A 24530-nucleotide genomic window follows, 5' to 3' on the forward strand; every position below is an offset into this window, starting at 1 on the left:
GGAAGCAAACTAAAAGCAGGTAAGGTGGAAGAAAAGTGTTAAGGATGCAATTACATGACATTATTCAGAACAGCCGTGGACAAAAGAAAATCAGTTGCAATAGGCAAAAATCCTGAGTAAAATGGGAGTAATTCATTTTAAGCAAATGTTTCAGGTCTATTTCAAATCAACTGGCAGAACATTTAAAGGTTATGAGTTCTGTTAATATTAGCTGAACAACAGAAGGCACGAGAAGTGAGAGGTGGTCTTTTCTTTTAATTTTTTTAATGTTTATTTATTTTTGAGAGAGAGAGAGAGAGAGAGACAGAGAGAGACAGAGACAGAGTGTGAGCAGAGAGAGAGGGAGATACAGAATCCGAGGCAGGTTCCAGGCTCTGAGCTGTCAGCAACAGAGTCCCACGTGGGGCTCGAACTCACAAAACATGAGATCATGACCTGAGCCAAAGTTGGACGCTTAACCAAGCCACCCAGGCACCCTGAGAGATGGTCTTTTCTAACTCAGGAGTGTCATCTTTGACTATAAAGGAATATAAAATAAAGAAAAAACTGATATTGAATATTAATTTATATTTTACCATCATAGCTACTAGCTCTGGCAGACATTTAAATTTACAATTTAGAAAGATCTGAACTTTTCAGTTTGCTTTCATCATGAATTACATTTATTTATTTATTTATTTTTATTTTATGATAGAAAGTGGAGGGAAAGGCAGAGACAGAGGGAAGGAGAGAGAATCACAAGCAGGCTCCACACTGTCAGCACAGAGCCCACTGCGTAGCTCAAACTCACAAACCATGACATCGTGATCTGAGCCAAAGTTGGAGGCTTAACTGACTGAGATACCCAGTGCCCCATGAGTTACATTTTTTAAAAAGCCTTAAAAATGCTTTCATGGTTCACTGTGAAACCTTAAAAAATACTTCTATGGTTCATAGTTCTGAAGAAAGACTAGAAAGAGGTTCGTATTCAACAGGTACAAAGTGGTAGGTGAGGCACTGGGTGATTTTTCTACCACTCTTAACATATACCACTTTTTCTGAATTTTGTTCCTTTCTCTTACTTTCTTCCTCTTTTTAATTTTTACTATCAACCCATAATTCTAGTTTGCTAATGATGTTTTACGTTTACCCATGATTCCCCCCAGTGATGAATCTAAGGGCGGAGTTCCTGGTACCTGATATTCTAGTTAAGCTCTTAATTTAGAGATGCACAGTTTTCATAAAAACAGTAACATCAAGAAGAACCTTTAAGGTATGCAGTGCATAGCAACTTTAAGGGTAGCTCATGGACTGGTATGTATGTTAAGTTGATAATACAGCAACTAGAAGCTGTAATAATCATCAATTTGAGTTCTGTTTGTTACCTGAAATTAGGCAAGTATACACACTTCAATTTAAATTAATGCTTTCTAATGTGTATCATATTTATTGTTGAAAACTGTAATAAGGTTACCATATGATTACATTATAAAATGTTGAGCAATATCCTAATTTCCCTCAATTTGCAAAATTCCATACTATTTTGATTATGGCAAAGAAGGAATATGATGGCAAGAAAATGCAGTATCATGAATATCCTTTTTCTTACTGTTAAAATACCCAATAAGTTCCCAATACAACTGTAACAAAATTCTAGATAATAACATTTTCTTTCAATGAAAAGTCAAGTGAAATAGTGATTTTAAATATTAGATTTAGAAGGCCTATAATAGGCACCCAAAGTCCTCTAGTGCTCAATTACTAATGCTCATGTAAGACAAATGTAACCAAAGTTAAAAAAAAAAAAAAAGCAAAATTTATGAAGATAAGAATTTAATTCATCAAATTATCATGAACTATCCACGAGATAATCTTCTCTGAAGGCTATATACCAGTTCTGTTAACAGAATTTTCTGATTTGCACGAGGTCAAATCAGACTACATCTTCCAAATAAAACCCAACACAGAGATAGGAGCAGCGGCCCATGCATGGAATTTATTGTGTGCTACTGTTTATAAAATACTCGAATAGTCCTGCACATGCATAATATTTCCAACTTAGACAGGAGACCATACAGGGTGCACTTTCTGGCAAACAAAACAATAGATGGTTCCGCTGCCTGGAGCTCTGAGTTGTATTCCAGGGCATGAGGGAAGCAGGCCACCAAAGTAAAGGGAAATATCAAACTACAGTGGCAATCAATACAGGTCAATAATTGTGAAAAATTAGCACATGGTTCCATTTAGTTTAACCAAGCAGTTCTGTAACTATCAAAGGAAAATGTTCAACATGCAATCTTGACTTTTATGCTTCCACTAACATCTGAATGATTGAACAGAACCATTGCTTCTATGCTGCATTGCTTAATCAAAAACACTTCCAGAACATTTTTAAAATTTCCTTTGCATCAAAACATAAAAATGATAGAAAGCCAGCAGCAAATCACCCTGGTGGCTATTTAAGCAACTTGAGTACTCACAATAAACTAAAATTTCTCATAACATCTAGGTAACCTATACATGTCGTACCTGTACATCATAGGTCTATATATTAAATATTTGCAAAATGAAAACATGCATACACAAAATACGTCAAGTTTTACAGACATGATTTGAAGTAAAATTTACGTTGACAATGTACAAACTTCTTTTAAAGTACCTTAAATGAGTAATTCTGTAATTCTTCATAATTTTGAAATTTAGAGGTTTTCTTAAATCTCTGGGGTGTAAATTTCAAAAGATCTGGGCAAAAAAGATTCTAAATTAGTTTTTGGATTTGTGTTCAAGTAAGAGAGTCTGCCTAGAAATAGGTTATGCATTCATAATTGAAAAATACCAAGACTATATTACAGAATTAGCCACATTTAAGAACTATAGACCTGAGGTCAGCATTTTGTTTAAATGCCAACTGGGTTTCTCAGCATTTTGCCCATAATTCAAAATACAGCTTAGCAACCTCAGAAATGTATTTTAAGACCATGCTAATTCATCCTTTAAAGACATTTCATGAGAAAAAAAAGTCCACATTAGCTCTTAGGATTGCATTTGAAGTCATGGTTAAAAAACAAAATCTAATTCTACTGAGGGGAAAAGAAATCTCATTTGTAAACTTAAATGTGTGAACCACAAGCGTAAATGGAGGTGTAGTTGCCCTCCACTGGAAATTGCCCCAAGCCCCTTGCTCACTGCTCTCCACCTTGGCAGCGATGACCCAATCTTATCAGATAGTACAGCATGTCCCAGGGCCCTCAAGCCTCCATCCAGGAAGGGGGCTGGGGTCTCAAAAGCACAATGGTTTCTCCAGAGGGACTGTGACATTTACAGTCAGCTTGGCCGACCCCTCCAGATCCTGGGGGTGATCTGTCCATTTGGGGCCCAAGATGTGAGAGTCCCTGGGAAGCCGTGGGTCACTGGGCACTATGGTTGCCAGTCCCGTGGTTCTCAGTGGCATGTGCGGTGTTCAGAGAATTGAAACCATCTTGCTGTACAGCATCTTTCCGGGGTGGCATTCTCTCATTGATCCTATCCAAACCCTTTGCCTCTTCAAAACTGCAGATTCTATGTGGTGGAGAGAATCCTCGTATTGCTTAACAAAATGCAAATTTGATAAGTCAGTAATTGAAAAACATTTCTGAGATTTCAAAAACATAATTAATGATTTTTAAGAAGAAAGAAATTAGCTGTATGTAGCAACATTTAAGTCTTACTTTAACTGAATCTTATCCCCATTCCAGACTTCCCCTTAAAATGTGAAATGTTTAAACCTGAATATAAACATGATCGCTTCATAGTGTTAGCATAGCCTTTATAAAAGAACGCACAAAAGTAACTCTCCTCTGACCCCAAAATTAACAAACAGGCAATGGTCTCAGGGTCTCAGTCTGACTTCTATTATACCAATTATCTCCTACCTCAGACCCTAAAATCACCAGTGACTATCACAGTAAGGCAGCAACAAGAGTAGGGGCAAGTGAGGAGGCTAAACAAGGTTATCCTTGACATACAAATCTGTACCAAGAGCTTGGGAGGAGAAAGAGGTAAGTTAAGTTAAGTTAAAATTTAGCAGATCAGAACTATCTTGGAGGTCAAGGTATCATCACCCCATCACCACCAGAATGAAATGAAAAAGGTGGGAAATGCCTCCAGGAGTTAGGTCTGTGTTTGGCTGATAGCAAAAAGTATTCATAGTTTCAGATTTCAGGAAATGTTTTCCTTAATTCAATGCATGTTCAATGCATTATTTCCATAATTCACTGCATGTTCTTTGGAAACCCAAATCAAAGTAAATAGCAATCCTCCTCCAATTGTTGTAATTTCTCATTTACTTCATCTGGAATGATGCATTTTCCACTATTAAAATGTGCATACAAAAGATTTCCATACCACTGGTTATAATCTGGTTGTTTTAACATGTGCAATCTTTGGAATTCTGAGTCTGTGCAAGTGAACCAAATAAATGGTTGGGCAGTAAAGCATTAAATAATGTGTAACATCAAACCAACATATGATGTACATGAGTATAATATTATCAGCAAACACTAGGCCAAACAGCAAAAAGTAAATAAATAAATAAATAAATAAATAAATAAATAAATAAATAAAAATAAAAATCATAGTGACAGCTCCTGCAGTCTCAGGTAAATTACTGAAAATGAGTAAAAACTAACTCAAACCTATACCTAGAGGGGGTTTCACTTAGGAAAAAAATGATCTGAATACCACAGAATCATGCAAAATGTGGAACAGAGCTTTCTTTGCAACCTCAAATGCTACAATATTATAGCATAACATGCTGCACTCTAAAGAATTCAGGAACAAGTCAATGCTGGTTGCACAATATACTAGAAAAGGGAAAAACCAGATTGTCACTGTGGAAATTGGTCCTTGTGATTTAAAAAAAAACAAAAAAAACAAAAAAAAAACCACACACACAAAGAAAAGAAAAAAAAAAAGAGGAATGTGACTATCAAACTCAATGAGTCAGTGAGTCTGATTCACCTTGGGCTGTGCAAACTAGGAGTAAAACACACCCACAGGACATTCTCTGATGCCCACCCACACACCACAGATCTCTGCCCAGCGCAAGGACTCTGATCGTACCTTTTTCAGCCTCAATAGCCTCAACTGTGGCTGTACAGAAGTGAGCAGAGGCATGCAAAATGAATGAGAGAGATGAGAAGGGTCATATTGTACAGCAGAAAAGGCAATGATCACTTAAAATATCACAGTATCCCATACTACATCATCATTTACAATTTAACATAAATAGTATCCACATTAGAGAGCCCATCCAATCCCCCAATTCCTGACACAGCACAGTTTACACACAGCACTATGACAACATCGCTCAGAGCACAGAACACATAGACCTAATGCAAACACAGACACCTCAGCACCCATGCAGATGCACTCCAGTATTAATTACCTATCATGAATTCAGTATTTTGATAGCCTTAGAATTTTTCAACATGTTTATTATATCACATCCATCACAATCACAAGGAAATTCTCTAAGGTGAAATTATGATGGTAGAATTGTAGCAGAAGAGCAAAGAGAAGATTCCTTTTTTTCATCTAACTGAAATAATACTCATTATCTGTTATTCCATAAGATATAAACTAGAAGGGGTCAGTAATGCTTTTCCTGTTGCTTCTAATTCATAAGGCATTGCAAAAGTCAGTATGGATACAATGAAACTTAAGGAAAGTAAACTTGGTGAATTGCTCTTGGTAGACTAGTTCTGTAGCTCTGTTGTTTGTGGGTAACCTAAAAGGACCCCTCTTATCTACTAGGAACTTCCTTTCTATTCTAACATTGATTAGTGTCCCAAACATCCACAGATACTAACGTCTACAGCCTTTACAAAAAAAAAAAAAAAAAAAAAAAAAAAAGCTTATGTTCAGTTTGTCATGAACTCAAATTTGCCTCTGGTACTAACAGCACGCATTTGCAAATGAAGATGGAAAGGCCAACAAACATCTTTTCAAGCCATCTACCAACTAGAGATGACTCAAGATAGAACTGAGGTCTTTCAGGCAGTAAGTCCTGTATGATATGGACATACACATAGGTCATATAAATGAGAAATGCATTCTTAGTATAGCTGGTCTCTAGCCCATTTAGAGAATTTCAATATTATTTAGTCACACATTTTGTAGTCAAACATTCTTTTGGCTCATCTCTGGGTTCAAAGTGTATAGAACATTCACATTGAGGACCAGGATCAAAGACTGCAGAGGACAATACTGACTGACAACATTGCAAATTCTCCACTTCACTCAAAGTGCACACACTCAGAATATTTATAACAATAATACCCCATCCTTTCTATTTTGCTTCTTCTACAACAAGGCCAATTTGATTTAGAAATACTAAACGTTGTCCAAAGCAGTTATTAATGTGAAAGAAAACTGATGAATCTAAGGAATTAAAGTAGACTAAATTAGGAAAGTTTGTTGATCTTAACAAGATAGTAAAGTGAACTGGGTGGGGGGGGGGGACCCAAAAGAAGTAGGTTGCACACTGAATTAAAAAAAAATTTAATTTTCCTTAACTGTTAAACTATATTACAAATCCAAGCAGACAAACTTATTGTATACCAACTATACAAATAACCACTTAAAAAATCTAGCTCTGTACATATGGAGTATACTCTTGGAATTTTCCCAGACAGAAAACTGGGATAAATGACCCACCTCTATTTGATCAGCCCTGCAACTTCTATTCTTCAAAATATGGACTATTTTCTTTATAATTTAGGCATTGAATGAGAAAAAAATAAAATGCCTATCAGAATATGTGTTATATATGGTAACAAATTAAAAATAAAACCTGATATCACTGTAAGAATTAGTATCCAATTGAGCGTATCAGTAGTCCAAAAGTCGATTAATAAATTTTTCAAATTATGAAATGTAACAACATACTTCTGAAATCATTCTATAGGCTTTAATTTTATATATAAAAGCATGTTCTAGGTCAAATTATATTTTCTGCTCTTTCCAGAAGCTCCTAAATGCTCCTAATCCTTTTGAAGATACAAAACATATATCACACTCAAAACTGCTTGAATGTTTAGAACTGAAAAAAAGCCACTTGAAGCTTAATAATTAAGCTGGAAAGAAAGAGATCTGATAATTGCAAAATTCTATCTGAATGGCACAATTTTTCCTCTATTTGTTTTCAGTTTTATAAGGCCTCTTGACATGACCTTAGTAGGTTTGAGGATAGTGCTGTCACAAACTGTGTTCCTCAATACTACACAGGATAAATAATTAAGAGGACTTTAGCATTACTAAAATAGAGATGGTTACATATTTTCCCATATAGGTCGTGGTGAAGACAGCATTATAGGGCTAGCTCCCAATCAAATTTCCATGAAGAAAACAGACATAAAATATACCAATTCCTACTCCAAAAGAGTTGTGTAGTTTGTAAAAACACTCAAATATCATAAAGTTACTGAGAAGGCAATAGGACTTATTCCCTGACAACAGGACTGAGGTATTAGAATTTTAAAACTTTTTTTGCAATACTTAACTTTCAGTTATTCATATCAGGGAACATGTCTACTAAAATATCAGGAAAAAATTTTAAAACACACAGATGCAGCTTCTGTATGAGTTTTATTATGTACTTAAAAATGGGTTAATATTATTATAGTAGGGAAATCACCCCACACTATCAAGAGCCATCACTGGTACAGCTGGGGAGCTATCTAGTTTCCCAAATTAGACCCCTTAAACTCAGCATTGTCTTGTAACTCACTCTCCACTGGGAATACAGTCCCTTCGGTAAAGCTGTCTTTCAAACCTTCCCTGAAGTTGGGGTGAGTTCAAAGTTGGAAGACTGAGCTTCAGGCTGCATGCAAATTAAAAATGCATAGAAATGCTGAGCTGCCAACAAAGCAAGTACTAATTGTGAAATCGGAAAGGTTTGCTATAAATACAATGCAAAAGTAATAATATATCCAAGGATAATGGAGAGATGACTGTAGTGTATATTTATTAAAGTATGAAGCCTTTCAGTTTTCCTTTTATGAACAAAAAGGAGAAAAGGTATACCATTTTTCAAGCCATTAAAGTTTATCCTCTTCTATTAACACTTTTCCTAGTTTTACTGAATGTTTAAGATCTTAGTTTTAGTGAAATTCTTTTTAGCTCATGTTGCTAATGTCTACAATATAGTAAGAGTGGAGTAAGGAATATAAAGAAAATCAAAGCAGTTTTTCTTTTAATAAAAAAGGAAACCTCATTCAGAATGTAAATTTGAAACTATAATTTTAAAACCTAGCTGTACTTCTCACATATACCAGTGGTGGTAGCAGACAACACAATAACATATAAAATAGAACATGTAATAGGCTACAAGTAGGAATTATTTGTCTATAGGAAAATTTATTTATTTGGCACTTATTATGAGACTGAGTGAAATGAAACTGTGAAAAGTCAACCTAACTTAAATTTATTCAAAAATTTGAATTATTTTATTTATTTTGTTTGTTTGTTTAAAAAAACTCACTAATTACGACACCAGAAAGAAAGTTATCCGTGACTAAGGAAAACATCAGATCTGTTGCTGCCTGTTTGAATAGAGCAATGTCCCTTGGAGGGCTGTCAAAAGTGGCTACAATAAAACATAAATTAAGACTTTCCATATCACATTTTTTGCCTTCCAACCACAAGGGAAAGAAATCTAGACTTTGAGTTATTGTGTATACGCTAAAACATTCACATCACTATCTTCTATTTAATATGTAACGGGCTTTCAAAAAGTTAACCCAGTATTTACACAAATATTTACGCCAAAAAAAGTAAGTTTTTTTTTAAATATAAAATATTCAATGAGCCAGATTACAGGAATGCTTTACGTATAATTCTTTTTATTTTCATGCAAAATAAAGGCACACTTAATAACACCCTTTCAATTTTGACTTACAGGATTTAAATTCAACCCCTTATAACAATGACTTAATATCTAATGTTACATTCATGTTCAGAATGCACAAAGTACAGCAACAAATGCAGCAAACCTCAAAACAAGGTGCTACAGAGTTGCTTCTACATCAAAAGACAGACAAGCGTCTGATAGAGTAATTTAATTTAACATACTTTTACAGACATACAGCTAACCTAAAGAAAGACAGACAGATTTAGGAAAGCAGCTACATCTGCAGAGGAAGAAAACAGCATGTTACAGACAGTCAATTATACATAGAACATTTGACAAACACCACAGAAAACAAACTTTGGCATTATTCACCAGGGTACAAAACCTTGCACAAATCTTTTGGCAAGTGAAGTGCATAAGTAATGTTCTGGGGCCCAAGCAGACTGTTAATTCTAAAATTAAGTATCTGAAAATATAAGCATAGTCTAATACAATTACATAAATTAAAAAAATAAAAAATAAGAAACTTGGAATTACATTTCCATTTTAGTAATATGGATATCCTTGATTCACATTCAGAAACTGGGGCTCTTAAAAGAAAAGAGTGCATTAGACAAACAAAAATAAAGATTTTAACCATTATGATATGAGCTGCTCCCATATCATTTCATTAAAAGCTGAGAGACTGACCATTATTTTCAATTGAAAGGAATACCCATTCTATCAATGTTCTGCCTTGGTCAGGTTATTAACCAGACACTGCCTATCATATAGTATTCTGCCTGTGTCAGCTGCTGAGACAGGAACTAAAAAGCAGAAGGAATTCCCTGCATGCATTATGTGTATTGTTAGCAAAAGAGTGAGGTGTGCCCCAGTCCATCTGAGGCACAGCAAGTTGCATAACATCATTACCACTTTGCAGGGTCTGTCGTCCTCCAGCCAACACTCCACTAGGCAACATCCCTGTGGGAGTCAGGCCCTTGAGTGTCAGCACGCTTTCACTCTCCTCCCTATTGCAAAGAGATATAACAAACATCAGAGACTTCCAACAAGTACTTAGTTCGGAAGATGAGATGGGGCCCAGAGGTAGGCCATGTATGTAATTTATGACATTCATTGTTGTTACCATATTTTCCTCAATTCCAAGATAAGACATTTTTCTATATTTTAAATGTATGCCTTACAACTGACACATATATTGTTTTTCCTGAAAAGCCTTATTAAATATATAATGAGATTAATCATCAATGAGAATCAAGCAATTGAGAAAATATGGTATTTCATATGCTGTAAAGTCCAAATGTCAGATATAACGAGTTTTGCAAACAAATTTTTAAGGACTGACCCATTATGTGTACCCTTAAACCTGAATTAACCCTAGGAAAACAGCTTGTGGCTCCAGCAAAGGGGACTTCCTGTATGGATAAGCAAGTTCATCAGGAATACTCTAAAAAGTACCCCCTCCTGGGGCACCTGGGTGGCTCAGTTGATTAAGCGTCCAACTTCAGTTCAGGTCATGATCTCACTGCTCGTGGGTTCGAGCCCTGCGTCAAGCTCTGTGCTGACATATCAGAGCCTGGAGCCTGCTTCAGATTCTGTGCCTCTGTCTCTCTCTCTGCCCCTCCTCCACTTGTGCTGTCTCTCTCTCTCTCTCTCTCTCTCTCTCTCTCAAAATAAATAAACATTAAAAAAAAATTTTTTTTAAATAAAAAGTACCCCCTCCTTCTTATCCTGCTCTAATTTTTAAGGTGTAGAACCAGTACTTTCATCACAGAAGGGCAACACATACCATAAGTGAGCAAAAATAATCACAAGGGTCAAAACCCCTAGTTTCAAAAGGACTTGTGTTCCCTTCTTCACTATGTAAATGTACAACTAACTTCTTTATAGGAAGAATGCTACTATGTTGCTTTTAGGTGTCAAACAGGACACTGCTTACAGCAAAGTACAATAAAAGGAATTTCTGTAAAACAAATAATCAGGAAAATGTATCATTACCTGAGAACAGAGAAGACCCTTGCCATCTTGCCAATTGCTCGAATTTTGTTTCTTATGATTTCTTTCCGGGCTGCAGCTGAACCTACTTTCAATGGAATAAATAGAAAAAAGGACTCAAGTTTAGGGCATCCACACTTGCACCATTCTATCACTACCCTATACCAGGCTCATCTTAACCAACACCAAACCCTCTGCCCACCAGCTCACATGAAGGAGACTTAATGAACTCATGCCAAAAAGCTTCTTACTCCTTCACTGTTTAGCTCAGCACTGGTCTAAGACTGGGGTTTGATACAGATACAAATGAAAAGTAATCCACAAACATTATGACTCTCACGCTACTGCTAATCAGTAAAACAGCAATGGGAAAGAAACTAGAACCCAACCTGTATCACAAACCAGAGAACAAAAATAATGCTAACAATCCTATCGTCTTTAATTCTCATGAGAGCCTATGGCATGCAGACTAACAGACAAGAGTTGGTAATAACTCTGTATAGTCTTCTATTTAACTATTATAAAAGCCTCTGACATGCAGGCAGGAAATATCCCATCTTACTATGATAAAGTAAGTTCCTTGCTCTAAGTGGTTTAAAAACAATGGTATACAATAACTACTGTGCAGATGGCACTGAACTAAGGTTCATACTAATATTTCAACAATAATGCACATCTTAACCTCATGGACTAGACGTCCTCAAAGTCATGCAAATATATACAAGCTCTTATATCCCTAGGTGAGTATGACACAAGGAGAGTGAACAAGAAAAGATTCCCTAAAAAACATGGCTAAAGGATCACTAATGTTACCTCTATAAAGGGTTGGCTGTACTGCCTATCACTGGTACAGAAGAGAATATACCAAAATAACTTGATCTTTGGCTGAAGAAAAACTCAAAATTGTATCTTCCTTCCCTTGGCCTCCAGAAAGAACAACAATCTCAGTCCTGTTATCTCATATATAGCAACTAGAATCACTCTGGACCCAAGAGTGTGGTTCCTTAGAGCTGTGCTTCAACATGATGAAAACACACATATGGAAGCACCATGGTTGAGGAGAAAGTTAAGGAAAGGCTAAAGAGACTAGACTAAAAGGGGCCATAGGTACACAGAGGTCTGAACAACCATAAGTCTTCTGGGCTAGAGCATCTCATTTAAAATTCAAGCAGCCCACAAATACCATATAATTAAAAACTAAGATGATGACTGGACCCTACCACAAGGAAACAGAAAAGAAATCTAATTTCAAAGACGAAAACAAAAGACATATTTTAAAGAAAACAGGCTCCATGACCATGTTTATGATGCTCTAAAGGGTAATATTATGAGCAATGAAGCTACAGTTTTTACAAATACAAAACTGTGTAGGTACCATGGTATTACACAGTGTTTTTAAGATGCCAAAATACTACTAAAAATCTCAGAATCATAGAACATTAGAATTTCAAGAGACATTAGGGATATATTGCAAAGTTTAATCTCATTTTCTAGACAAAGAAACTAAATTTATTAAATGTCTTGTCCAAGGACATAAGGGAAGTCTGATCTCTTTGAATGAATTAACACAAACATTTTGTTTTAAAATGGACAGAATTTTAAAAACAGCTAGACTGGGGGAGAGGAGTATGAGGATGGGAGAGGATGGCTGCAATGAGGCACATTCATATTTTCAGCCTTAATTTATATACATATAAAACTGAATGATATGTAAACTATACTGATTTCAAATTTTAAAAAGTCACTGGAATATAAAAACACTATACAAGTCAGGATTTAAAATCAGTCTACAAACACATCATGCATAATATTAAAGTAAATGTCCACAGTAAAATTACTCTGGGGAATAAGACAGACAATCAAACACCCCTAATCATGCAGGGAAAAGTACAAAACATTACAAATAAGCAAAAGAATGAAATTTTAAAACAAGAGGAATGAAAAAGAGGGAAAAATATTTCCATGCACAGAAAGACAGATATCTTGGAATATGACTTCTAAAAACATCAAATTCTAACTCATATAAAACTTAAACTAAATTTGCAAAAGGCCCAAGAGGACTCTGCATCAATAGTATTCAATGAATGTGCTAACTTACATGGATATGAGGATAACTTATGAAGTCATATTTCAAAACAATGTTACTCTGTCTGGTCTGTACCTTTTTTATTGCCATATATGAGCCGTTCTTCAGATGGAGAGTCCAGAAAAAAGGAAGTGAATGATGGAGAAAAGGTGGTTGAGACAAATAAAAAGATAGAGATTTAACTTGGCAGTGGTACTGAAGAATGAATGTAGAAAGAAAGGGAGAAAAATGAAGGCCCTCATATTCAAAATTTGAAAAATGTAGTATTGTAGGATCTAGTGAATAAAAGAGGGATGCCACTGGCTAGAACTCTAAAGGAAAGATTTCTTAAAAGATATGTGTTCAGAAGAAATTATGGACAGAATGACTATAATATTTGATGAAAGTAGACAAATTAGGGACAGAAAAAAAAACACGTGAAAACACATAAGACTGATAAGAGACTGTGCAAACAACAATCGCCCATTTATATTGATACCCCTAAGGAAATGTTTCACCCATGGGAATATGTTAAGTGAAAGGTAATGACACAAATGATATACAAACTCATGTGGTTCTTCAAGGACACCAACATCTGCAAAATCTATAGCATACACAGAGAAATGTGGGTAACTTCATAAACTACCTCAGTGGAAAATCTTACCCACTCCCAATAATGAAAAGGCTAAGCCTCCCACACTCCATAATAACAAGAGCACACAATTTCTTGAATCTGAATTGTAGAACTTTTGCACATACTCAACATCAATAGTATGTGCTTTCTGTTCCCAATCCAATCTGGGAGCTTGCGGGACATCTTTTTGCAGAAATAGCAACAGACTGTTTCAAGCAAGTAATATCTCTAAGAGAAGACAGTAGAGATGTTTCATTTGAGCTTTCCATATCTTCCATTCTAATGCAGAGATATATGATTCCATTACAGGAAATGCAAAGTTTTAGTTTAGTAAAACTACTACAACACATGTGGGTTACGTATTTCCTTTACCAAACTCAAGACAAAAGATAAATATATGAAAGAAATAGTATGCATTCTAAAAATCACAGACATCAGTGTTCAGAAATTCTTTTTAATGATTAAATAACACCTCTAAAAAGAATGTGCATTTATACATGCAATATGTTTATGCAAATTTTTGCCTTTAAAAATAAATCCACATATACATTAAACAATACAGAATACCAAAGATCATCACTTAAGAGGCTTATTCCTTTACCCAATCTCAGGCTTACATATGCAAAAACTATTCTTTCTTTCCTGCCACTGGGAAATCTCCATTCCTGCTCTCTCCCTTTCCCCACAGAAAAGCTAAACCTTCCTCAGCAATCTGCCCCCGCCCGCCCCACCAAGTTTTCTTTCTAAGTCAGATTTCTCCCCATGCCCAGCTCATAGGATGGTTCCACTGCTGAGTAGGAAAAGGGAAAGGAGAGGACAAAAGACATGCTATTATGGTGAAAGGAAAGGAGAACAATGTACAGAATTAAGGGGAAGAAATACAGGAATATGACTAAGAAAAGGAAATAAACCTAGTTCCAGTAGCTCTTTTCGCTATCCCACCCTAGTACCTATCCTAATGTCCTCCCCTTTCCTCCATTCCTCAAGGGTCTCCCCCAAACCATTCTTAGTCCTCCATACAAACTCCTAGATTCATACTCTTAAATTTTTCTTGGAGTCTCTACTCCCAATACTTAGTATGGAAGGGTGAAGAAATGAGTAATTACACCTGCTATGTTGGCAGTGAAGGGAGATCTATTTCTATATTCAAAGCTGGAACTCAACGTATTTTCCCACAGAAACACTGTCATAAATGACAGCTTAGCAATTTAAAATTATTTCCTTTCTATTCCTTCAATCTATGGATGAGAAGATCCTGGGAAGTGAGGTGACTTCTCCAAGATTACACAGCTAGCATAATGGTAGCACCAAGATACCTAAACCATCGATCCTTTTCACTAAACTACACCACCTCTTTAATGATCCAACTTAACTCATCCCTGAAGTGCAAGAATAATATAACAAGTGGATAAATAAGCATAATTTATCTTTGATAGGAAAATGTTGATTAGATACATAAAATCTCATTAGAAGGAATATAATAAAATTTTGTATGTATTCCTGGTTGAATCCCAAAAATGATTCAGTGTCTATCTTCATATAAATCATAAATATCTAAGCCAAGTACTGTAGTAGACTTAACAAAGAATTTTTTTTTCCTTTTTTTTATAGGAAGAGGACTAAAGCATTACCTATCACTACTCCTATTTAAAATATTTTTAAAAACCACTATTAATAATATTGATACAAATTTGTTAAAAATAAAAATAAAGGCAAAATGTAGAACATAAGTGCCTTATGTAAATAACAGATTTTTAAAAGGTAAGGAAAACAAAATAAAAATTACCACACGAAATAATATTGCTGATCCAGGTTCTCAAACATAAGATAAACCCACAAATACATAATGTACACCTTATACACAGAAAATACATTAAGAGATACCAGTTGTAATAGTATGAGAATATAAAATGCTAAAATATTAATTTAACTTGATAACAGATTTTTTCAAAGAAAAATTATATAATTTTAAATGGAATAACTGTACGTTAAATACATTAAATGAAATAGTTAAATGAACTATTATATAAAGCAAGAGATCTTGATCTTAGTTTATTTAGAAAACTAAATTATTTAAAAAAAAAACCTTCCTAGATGAAGATACAGATTTAATGATATACTGATTAAAACTACTACTAGAAATTTCACAGAATTTAACAAATAATAGAAAACTTTACCTGAAAAAACTAGTGAGCTATGAACCAAAAATTATTGCAGTCATTATATCAATACCTGTAAGATTATGAAGTAGGTACTATTACTTTCATTTTGAAGATAAAATAACTGAGGCTCAGAAAGGCTAAGTAATTTGCCTGAGGTCATATAGTCATTATGAGAAACGAGAATCTAAACCCAGACCTAGTCTAACAAGAGAAAAGGGTTAAGGTGACAGAACATGGAGAAAAAATATTTAATTAAAACTATTTAGGGGGCGCCTGGGTGGCTCAGTCTGTAAACCATCCGACTTTAGCTCAGGGCATGATCTGACAATTCATGAGTACGAGGCCCACATTAGGCTCTCTGCTGTCAGCGCAAAGCCTACTTCAGATCCTCTGTTCCCCTTCTCTGTCCCTCTCTCAATCACGTGCTCTCTCTCAAAAATAAACATTAAAAAAAAAAAGGAAGAAAAACTACTTAAAATTTTATGGAAAAGACAGATACAAGAAAGTATGTTAGAGCTAACAACTTCTACACAAACATCAAAAGGAGAATTAAAATAAGAAAAAATATTACTCATTAAAGTTTATTATCCAAACTAAAAAAATGGATATAAATAATTTATTTCAATTAATGAAACTACAAACCAGAGTAAAAGCACATCTCTGTTTGCCACCAACAGATGGCAATAGCAGACACTTGTATACAGTTACTTTGTACTTTTAACAAATGGGCTTACAACAGTGTGTAAGAATTAAACCTGTTCGTAAGCAGAGAAATTTCTAAATAGTTTTTACTCAGGTTGTACTTTAATAAGTGGTCAATTAAAATATACAGTTTATACAGTTGAAAAAGTAGGCAGTTTTTTTAATTAACAATCATTAGAAAATCAAAGAAATATAAATAAATTAAACCAACTATAATTCACTACTAGGTAGCCACCAAGCAAAATAAATAAAAATGACAAAAACCAATGAGGTGGGCCTGTGGAGAAAACCATGGCAAAAAGCACTTCATATTGCTCCAATTCTTCTGCAAAGTAATCTGGCAGTTTATAGCTAAAATAATGAAGCTAAAACACATATTTAATTCTCTAATTCTCTTCAAGAAATTCACTCCAAGAGAAAAAAAATATTGTATAAGCATATTTATTGCATGCTATTCATAATAAGGATAACTGAAAGCAACCCAAATGCCAAACAATATGAGATTAACTGAAAATTATGGTATATTAATAACCTAGAAATATGTAGCTATTAAGTTTTAACAATACATAGACCATGTTTAATACATGGAAACAATTATATACTGATTGCAATTATGAAAAGAATGCTACAACAAAGATGTGAGGGGCATATGGAAGGAAATAAAGAGTTTCAGCTTTAAGTTGTTTACATTTTTGTTTCTCAGTGACTTTAAATTTTAAAAAATATTTATACTTAAAAAGTTTCAAGTAAAAATTTCAAGGGGTGCCTGGGTGGCTCAGTCGGTTGAGCGTCCGACTTTGGCTTAGGTCATGATCTCACGGCTTGTGAGTTTGAGCCCCGCATCGGGCTCTGTGCTGACAGCTCAGAGCCTGGATTCTGCTTCAGATTCTGTGTCTCCCTCTCTCTCTACCCCTCCCCAGCTCATGCTCTGTCTCTGTCTCTGTCTCTGTCTCTCTCTCAAGAATAAATCAAACATTTGAAAAAAATTTTAAATAAAAAAATTTTTTTCAAGACATAAAAATAAAAGGAATTTTGTTTCTATAGTATTAATTTACACTATAAATGCACATCAGCACACATCCTGGTGGGCTTGCTTAAGAACAAACAGCCATGTCTAACCTTCAGAAACCATTTCTGAAAATCAAACTAAACCTAACAAATGGTCTCTTAGAACACAACCACTCATCAGTTGGGAATAGTCTACTTTAGTTTCGGGGGAAAAAAAATGACAACAACATTGGGGGTTCAGGTATGTTTCTGATGCACTAAGAATACTGTACCCATGAAACAAAAAGCATTTTTATATCATCCCTGTAAGTGGTGCCCATATTCATGAAGAACCACATTCTTTAGTACCTTTCAATTTTCCTTTCCTTCTGTTCTTCCAAATTTCCCCTTTCCCAAAATTCATCTTTTTCCCCATACCAACATAAAAAAAGTGGTATTACTAAAATGATTTTAACATCTTAATATCTGAAAAATTGTCTTGATACTTATCAAATGACATAGCCATTTGAGAGCAATGACTACGTTTTGCAAGACTATGTAGTGAAGCTGGGCAGTTCAAAAATACCATTTCATAATAAAAAATAGTAAAATGAATAATCATACCATCAAACTGGTCTTCACCTTCAGTCATCAGTTCATCATCAGAGCAAATACTCAGAACATTTACCAACATTTCTGTCACTATTCAAAAAAACAAAAAAAAAAACAAAAAAAGTTATATGTTAGCTGACCAAATGCAAATGTCTATATGCACACACAGCAATTATTCACATAATAGTCAAATGATTTTTAACCCAATTGAAGAATGAAGAAACTAAAAGAAAATACCAAGGTTTTCAAAATGAAAGAAGTTCAATGGATAACAAGTCTAAGAGCGATTCTGCACAGAGTAAATTTTCAGGGGTCTCAGAAAAAAAATGAAGCCCCATAGAGATAAATAACATCTAAATGTATACATTTAAATTCTCCATTTATGGATATAGCATGTCCTTACAGAGTAAGAAAAAACTTACAGCACAGTTTCACTGTTTCAAAAAAGTCCCAGGATTAAATTTTTTTAGAAAACGGACTCTAACAAATCCCTTGAAACTTAATTCTTTTTTTTTTTATGTTTATTTATTTATTTAGACAGAGAAGAGCATGAGCAGGGGAAGGGAAGAGAGAAAATCACAAGTTCCATGCCATCAGCACAGAGCCTGCACGACATGGGGCTCAATCCCACAAACCATGAGATCATAACCTGAGCCAAAATCAAGAGTCAGATGCTCAACCAACTGAGCCATCCAGGTGCCCCAAAACTTAATTCTTAAGATTACAAATGACTAACAACCTGAACCTATGGTTCTTTCTTAGTCTTACTCCTCCTTTACCATTCTACATATTTTTCTCTTCTCTTTTCCCTTAGTTTCCAGGATTCTACTCCTTTGGTTTTCCTACATTTCAGACTATTTCCCCCCTAAATCTGGATATTTTCAAGACTCTCTCAGCACAATCTCTTGGTGATTTTATATGCTCAATCTCTTGGCAATTCCATCTATAACTACAGAGTTTCAAGTATCACCTTTCTGAAGATTATTCCACAGTCTGTATCACCAGTCTTGACCTCACCTTCAGTCTCGGGATTTCCTTGCTGGTATTATTGCCAACTATCTTAAACAATTTTATATTGTCTGTTTCTCCTACTAGAATGAAAGCTTCATGAGTGCAGGGTGATGTTTTGTTTACCACTGTACCTCAGAGTCCAGTACAATGCCTGGTAGAAGACAGGCATCCAATATTTGACAAATGAGTAATTTAAAAAAGAAAAGTGTAAGCAAGTTTCAATTAATAAATAAAAATGCCTATTGACTATAACCCTCTCGATGTCCTAATGGCACTTAGAAATGAACACATCCAAAACAAAATTCAATACTGCTCCTATTATTCCTCCTATAAATATATTAATAGCACACCACATGCCAGGGACTGTGCTAAAGCTCTGGGAATCAAATATAAAAAGTCCAGTCTCTACTCACCAGAAGCTTCCTAAATACTAAAGAATACATAGATAGATAGATATAGATGTATAGACATAGATATATAGATACACACACACACCCCCCACAGAAGAGTGATGAGCCCCATGCTTTAAGTATGCAGAGGTATACAAAAGACCTGCAGGGAAAAGGAAGGCTTCTGGTAGAGGAATCATGCAGTAGGAGTTTGTCATGTAGAGAGGGCACACAAGGCATTCTAATCATAAGTTAGAAAAAGTATGAAGTAGTCATATAGATGAATGGAATAGAACAAAGAGTCCAGAAATAAAACCTCACTTTAAAATTAATTAATTTTTTTAAAATTTACATTCAAGTTAGCTAACATATAGTGTAATAATGATTCAGGAGTAGAATTTAGTGATTTATCACTTACATGTAACATCTAGTACTCAACCCGACAAGTGTTCCCCTTAATGCCCCTTGCCCATTTATCCCATCCTCCCACCCCAAGCCCCTCCAGCAACCCTCAGTTTGTTCTCTGTATTTAAGAGTCTCTTATGGATTGTCCCCCTCCCTGTTTTTATATTATTTTTGCTTCCCTTCCCTTATGTTTATCTGTTTTGTATCTTAAATTCTCCATATGAGTGAAGTCATATGATATTCGTCTTTCTCTAACGTCGCTTAGCATAATAACGTCTAGTTCCATCTATGTTGTTGCAAATAAAACCTCACATTTAAGGTCAATTGATTTTCAACGAGGGTGCCAAAACAATTCAGTGGGGAAAAGAACAGTCTTTTCAACAAATGGTGCTGGGACAACTGAATGTCCCCATGCAAAAGAATTAAATTGGACCCCCACTACACATCATATATAAAACTTAACTCAAAATGGATCAAAGATTTAAATGTAAGAGCTAAAACTATAACACTTCTAGAAGATATCATAGAGGTAAATCTTCATTAGTTTAGATCAGGCGATAGTTTCTTAAACATGACACCAAAAACAAAAGCAACAAAAGAAAAAATAAATAGAGGACTTCACCAAAATTTAAAACTCTTTGCTTCAAAGGACACCGTCAAGAAAGTGGAAAGACAACCCACAGTACAGGCAAAAATACTTCCAAATGATGTATCTCACAAGGAACTTGCAACTAGAATATATAAGGAACTCTTACAACTCAGTAATAAAAAGAAAACCCATTTAAAAATGAACACAATATTTAAATAAATGTTTCTTCAAAGAAGACAAGCAAATGGCCAATATACTACAAGGCTATAGTAATCAAAACAGTATGGTACTGGCACAAAAAAAGACACACACCAATGAAAGAGAACAGAAAGTCCAGAAATAAACTCATGCTTATACTGCCAACGGATCTATAACAAAGGAAACAAGAATATATAACAAAGAAGACTATCTCTTCAATAAATAATGTCTGAAAAACTGGACAGCTACATGCAAAAAATGAAACTAGACCTCTTTCTTACACCATACACAAAAATAAATTCAAAATGGATTAAGACCTAAAAGTAAAACCTGAAACCATAAAACTCAAAGAAAACAGGCAGCAAACTCTTAGTCATTGGCCTTAGCAATATCTTTCTGGATCTCTCCTCAGGCAAGGGAAACAAAAGCAAAAATAAATAATTGGGATGTATCAAACTAAAAAGCTTTTGCACAGTGAAGGAAACCATCAACAAAATGAAAAGGCACTCTACTGAATGGGAGAAAATATTTACAAATGACATATCCAACAAGGGGTTATTACCCAAATATATAAAGAACTCATAGAACTCAACACCAAAACAACAACAACAACAACAACAACAACAACAAAACACCAAACAATTCCATTAAGAAATGGGCTGAGGACTTTAATAAACATTTTTCCAAAGAAGACATACAGGTGGGCCAACAGACACATGAAAAATGTTCAACATCACTTATCATCAGGGAAATGCAAATCAAAACCACAATGAGATACTACCTTACACTAGTCAGAACGGCTTGTATCAAAAAGATAACAAGTATTGGCAAAAATGTGGAGAAAAGGGAACTCTCAGGCACTGTTGGTAGGAATGCAAACTGGTGCAGCCACTACAGAAAACTGTATGGAGGTTCCTCAAAAAATTAACAACAGAAATACTATATGATCCAGTAATTTTACTTCGAAGCACCTACCTGAAGAAAACAAAAACACTAATTCAAAAAGATATGTACTCCTATGTTTATTGCGGCATTACTTAAAATAGCCAAGATATGGAAGCAACTAAGTATCCACTGATAGATGAATGGATAAAGAAGATGTGGTATATATACACAGTGAAATATTACTCAGCCATAAAAAAAAGTATGAAATTTTGCCCTGTGCAACAACATGGATACACCTAGGGGGTATTATGCTAAGTGAAGTAAGTCAGACAGAAAAAGACAAATACCATGTTATTTCACTTATATGTAGAATCTAAAAAAACAAAAAACAGAAATAGACTCATAAATACAGAGAACAAACTGGTGGTTGTCAGAGAGAGGGCAGGGGGATGGACAAAATAGGCAAAAGGGATTAGGAGGTACAAAGTGCCAGTTATAAAAGAAAATAAGTCACAAGACTGAAAAGTACGGCATAGGGAATATAATCAATAATATTGTAATAACTTTGTATAGTGAAAGATGGTTAACTATACTTAAGGTAAGCATTTAGTAATGTATATAACTGTCAAATCACTATGTTGTACACCTGAAACTAGTATAATATCGTATGTCAATTACAATTCAATTAAAAAATTTTTTTCGGCTTCGGGGAAGATGATGGCGTAGGAGGATGCTGGGCTCACCGTGTCCTGCGGCATACTTAAATTCCACCCACACCTGCCTAAATAACCCAGAAAACCGCCAGAAGACTAGCAGAACGGATTCTCCGGAGCCAAGCGTAGACGAGAGGCCCATGAAAGAGGGTAGGAAGGGCGGAGTGGCGGTGCGAGCTACATGGACTGGCGGGAGGGAGCCAGGGCGGAGGGGCAGCCTGCCGGGGCAGCCTGCCGGCAAAGCAGAGCCCCCGAGTCTGGCTTGCAAACGCAGAGGGGCCGGACAGAGTGTGTTCGGACAGCAAGCGGGACTTAATATCCGGAAGGTTATAAGTTAACAGATCTGCTCGGAGAGCAGGAGGGCTAGAGGACAACAGGAGGGAGAGTTGTTGAGCCCCGGACAACAGAGTGCAGCTTGGCGGGGAACAAAGGTGCTCACCAGCACCATCTCCCTCGCCCATCCCCTAGCCAAAATCCCAAAGGGAACCAGTTCCTGTGAGGGAACTTGCTTGTACCACGCAAACATCCAACGCTGTGCTTCTGCGGATCCATCCCTCCGGCGGGTCTGACTCCCTCCCCGAGCTGCAGGGCCCCTCCCGAAGCGGATCACCGAAGGATAAGTGAGCTGAGCCTGCCCCTCCCACCCCCGTGCACCTTGCCAAGCCACCCCAGCTAATACGCCAAATCCCCAGCACCACAAGCCCGGCAGTGTGCAAGTAGCCCAGACGGGCCATGCCACTAGGAGAGGGGAAGAGAAGGTACACACCAGTCTGACTGTGGCCCCAGAGGTAGGCTGGGGGCAGACATCAGGTTTGACTGCGGCCCCGCCCACCAACGCAAGTTAATTAAGACAGCACAGGGGAAGTGCCCTGCAGTTCCCCACCACTCCAGGGACTATCCAAAATGACGAAACGGAAGCATTCCTCTCAAAAAAACCTCCAGGAAATAACGACAGCTAACGAACTGATCAAAAACGATTTAAACAATATAACAGAAAGTGAATTTAGAATAATAGTCATAGAATTAATCGCTGGGCTTGAAAACAGTATAAAGGACAGCAGAGAATCCACTGCTACAGAGATCAAGGGACTAAGGAACAGCCAGGAGGAGCTAAAAAATGCTATTAATGAGCTGCAAAATAAAATGGAGATGACCACAGCTCGGATTGAAGAGGCAGAGGAGAGAATAGGTGAACTAGAAGATAAAATTATGGAAAAAGAAGAAGCTGAGAAAAAGAGAGATAAAAAAATCCAGGAATATGAGGGGAAAATTAGAGAACTAAGTGATGCACTAAAGAGAAATAATCTACACATAATTGGTATTCCAGAGGAGGAAGAGAGAGGGAAAGGTGCTGAAGGTGTACTTGAAGAAATAATAGCTGAGAACTTCCCTGATCTGGGGAAGGAAAAGGCATTGAAATCCAAGAGGCACAGAGAACTCCCTTCAGACGTAACTTGAATTGATGTTCTGCACGACATATCATAGTGAAACTGGCAAAATACAAGGATAAAGAGAAAATTCTGAAAGCAGCTAGGGATAAACATGCTCTAACATATAAAGGGAGACTGATAAGACTAGTGACAGATCTCTCTACTGAAACTTGGCAGGCCAGAAAGGAATGGCAGGAGATCTTCAAGGTGATGAACAGAAAAAAATATGCAGCCCAGAATCCTCTATCCAGCAAATCTGTCATTTAGAATAGAAGGAGAGATAAAGGTCTTTCCAAACAAACAAAAACTGAAGGAATTCATTACCACTAAACCAGCCCTACAAGAGATCCTAAGGGGGATCCTGTGAGACAAAGTACCAGAGACATCGCTACAAGCATGAAACCTACAGACATCACAATGACTCTAAACCCATATCTTTCTATAATAACACTGAATGTAAATGGACTAAATGCGCCAACCAAAAGACATAGGGTATCAGAATGAATAACAAAACAAGACCCATCTATTTGCTGTCTATAAGAGACTCATTTTAGACCTGAGGACACTTTCAGATTGAAAGTGAGGGGATGGAGAACTATTTATCATGCTACTGGAAGTCAAAAGAAAGCTGGAGTAGCCATACTTATATCAGATAAACTAGACTTTAAATTAAAGGCTGTAACAAGAGATAAAAAAGGGCATTATATAATAATTAGGGTCTATCCATCAAGAAGAATTAACAATTATAAATGTCTATGCGCCGAATACGGGAGCCCCCAAATATATAAAACAATTACTCACAAACATAAGCAACCTTATTGACAAGAATGTGGTAATTGCAGGGGACTTTAATACCCCACTTACAACAATGGATAGATCATCTA

The 24530-nt window shown here is 35.9% G+C and overlaps 1 protein-coding gene across 7 annotated transcripts in view; it reads right to left on the reverse strand.

Moving 5' to 3' along the window:
* Positions 1-24530, reverse strand: part of PPP3CB (protein phosphatase 3 catalytic subunit beta) — a 71544-nt gene that overhangs the window by 11209 nt on the left and 35805 nt on the right. For 2 of the 7 annotated variants that reach the window (XM_042961065.1, XM_042961063.1), the window contains exons 10-12: positions 18039-18116; positions 10868-10952; positions 9782-9879 (exon numbers count right to left, since the gene is read on the reverse strand). In XM_042961065.1, coding sequence (XP_042816999.1) covers positions 9782-9879; positions 10868-10952; positions 18039-18116 — 261 coding nt within the window. Of the gene's footprint in view, positions 1-1955; positions 3566-5079; positions 5110-9781; positions 9880-10867; positions 10953-18038; positions 18117-24530 lie in introns of those variants that run through there. The other 5 variants (XM_042961067.1, XM_042961066.1, XM_042961068.1 and 2 more) reach the window with 5 other exon arrangements.

The sequence above is a fragment of the Panthera tigris genome, chromosome D2 (genome assembly GCF_018350195.1).
Source record: "Panthera tigris isolate Pti1 chromosome D2, P.tigris_Pti1_mat1.1, whole genome shotgun sequence".
Classification (NCBI taxonomy): Eukaryota; Metazoa; Chordata; class Mammalia; order Carnivora; family Felidae; genus Panthera; species Panthera tigris.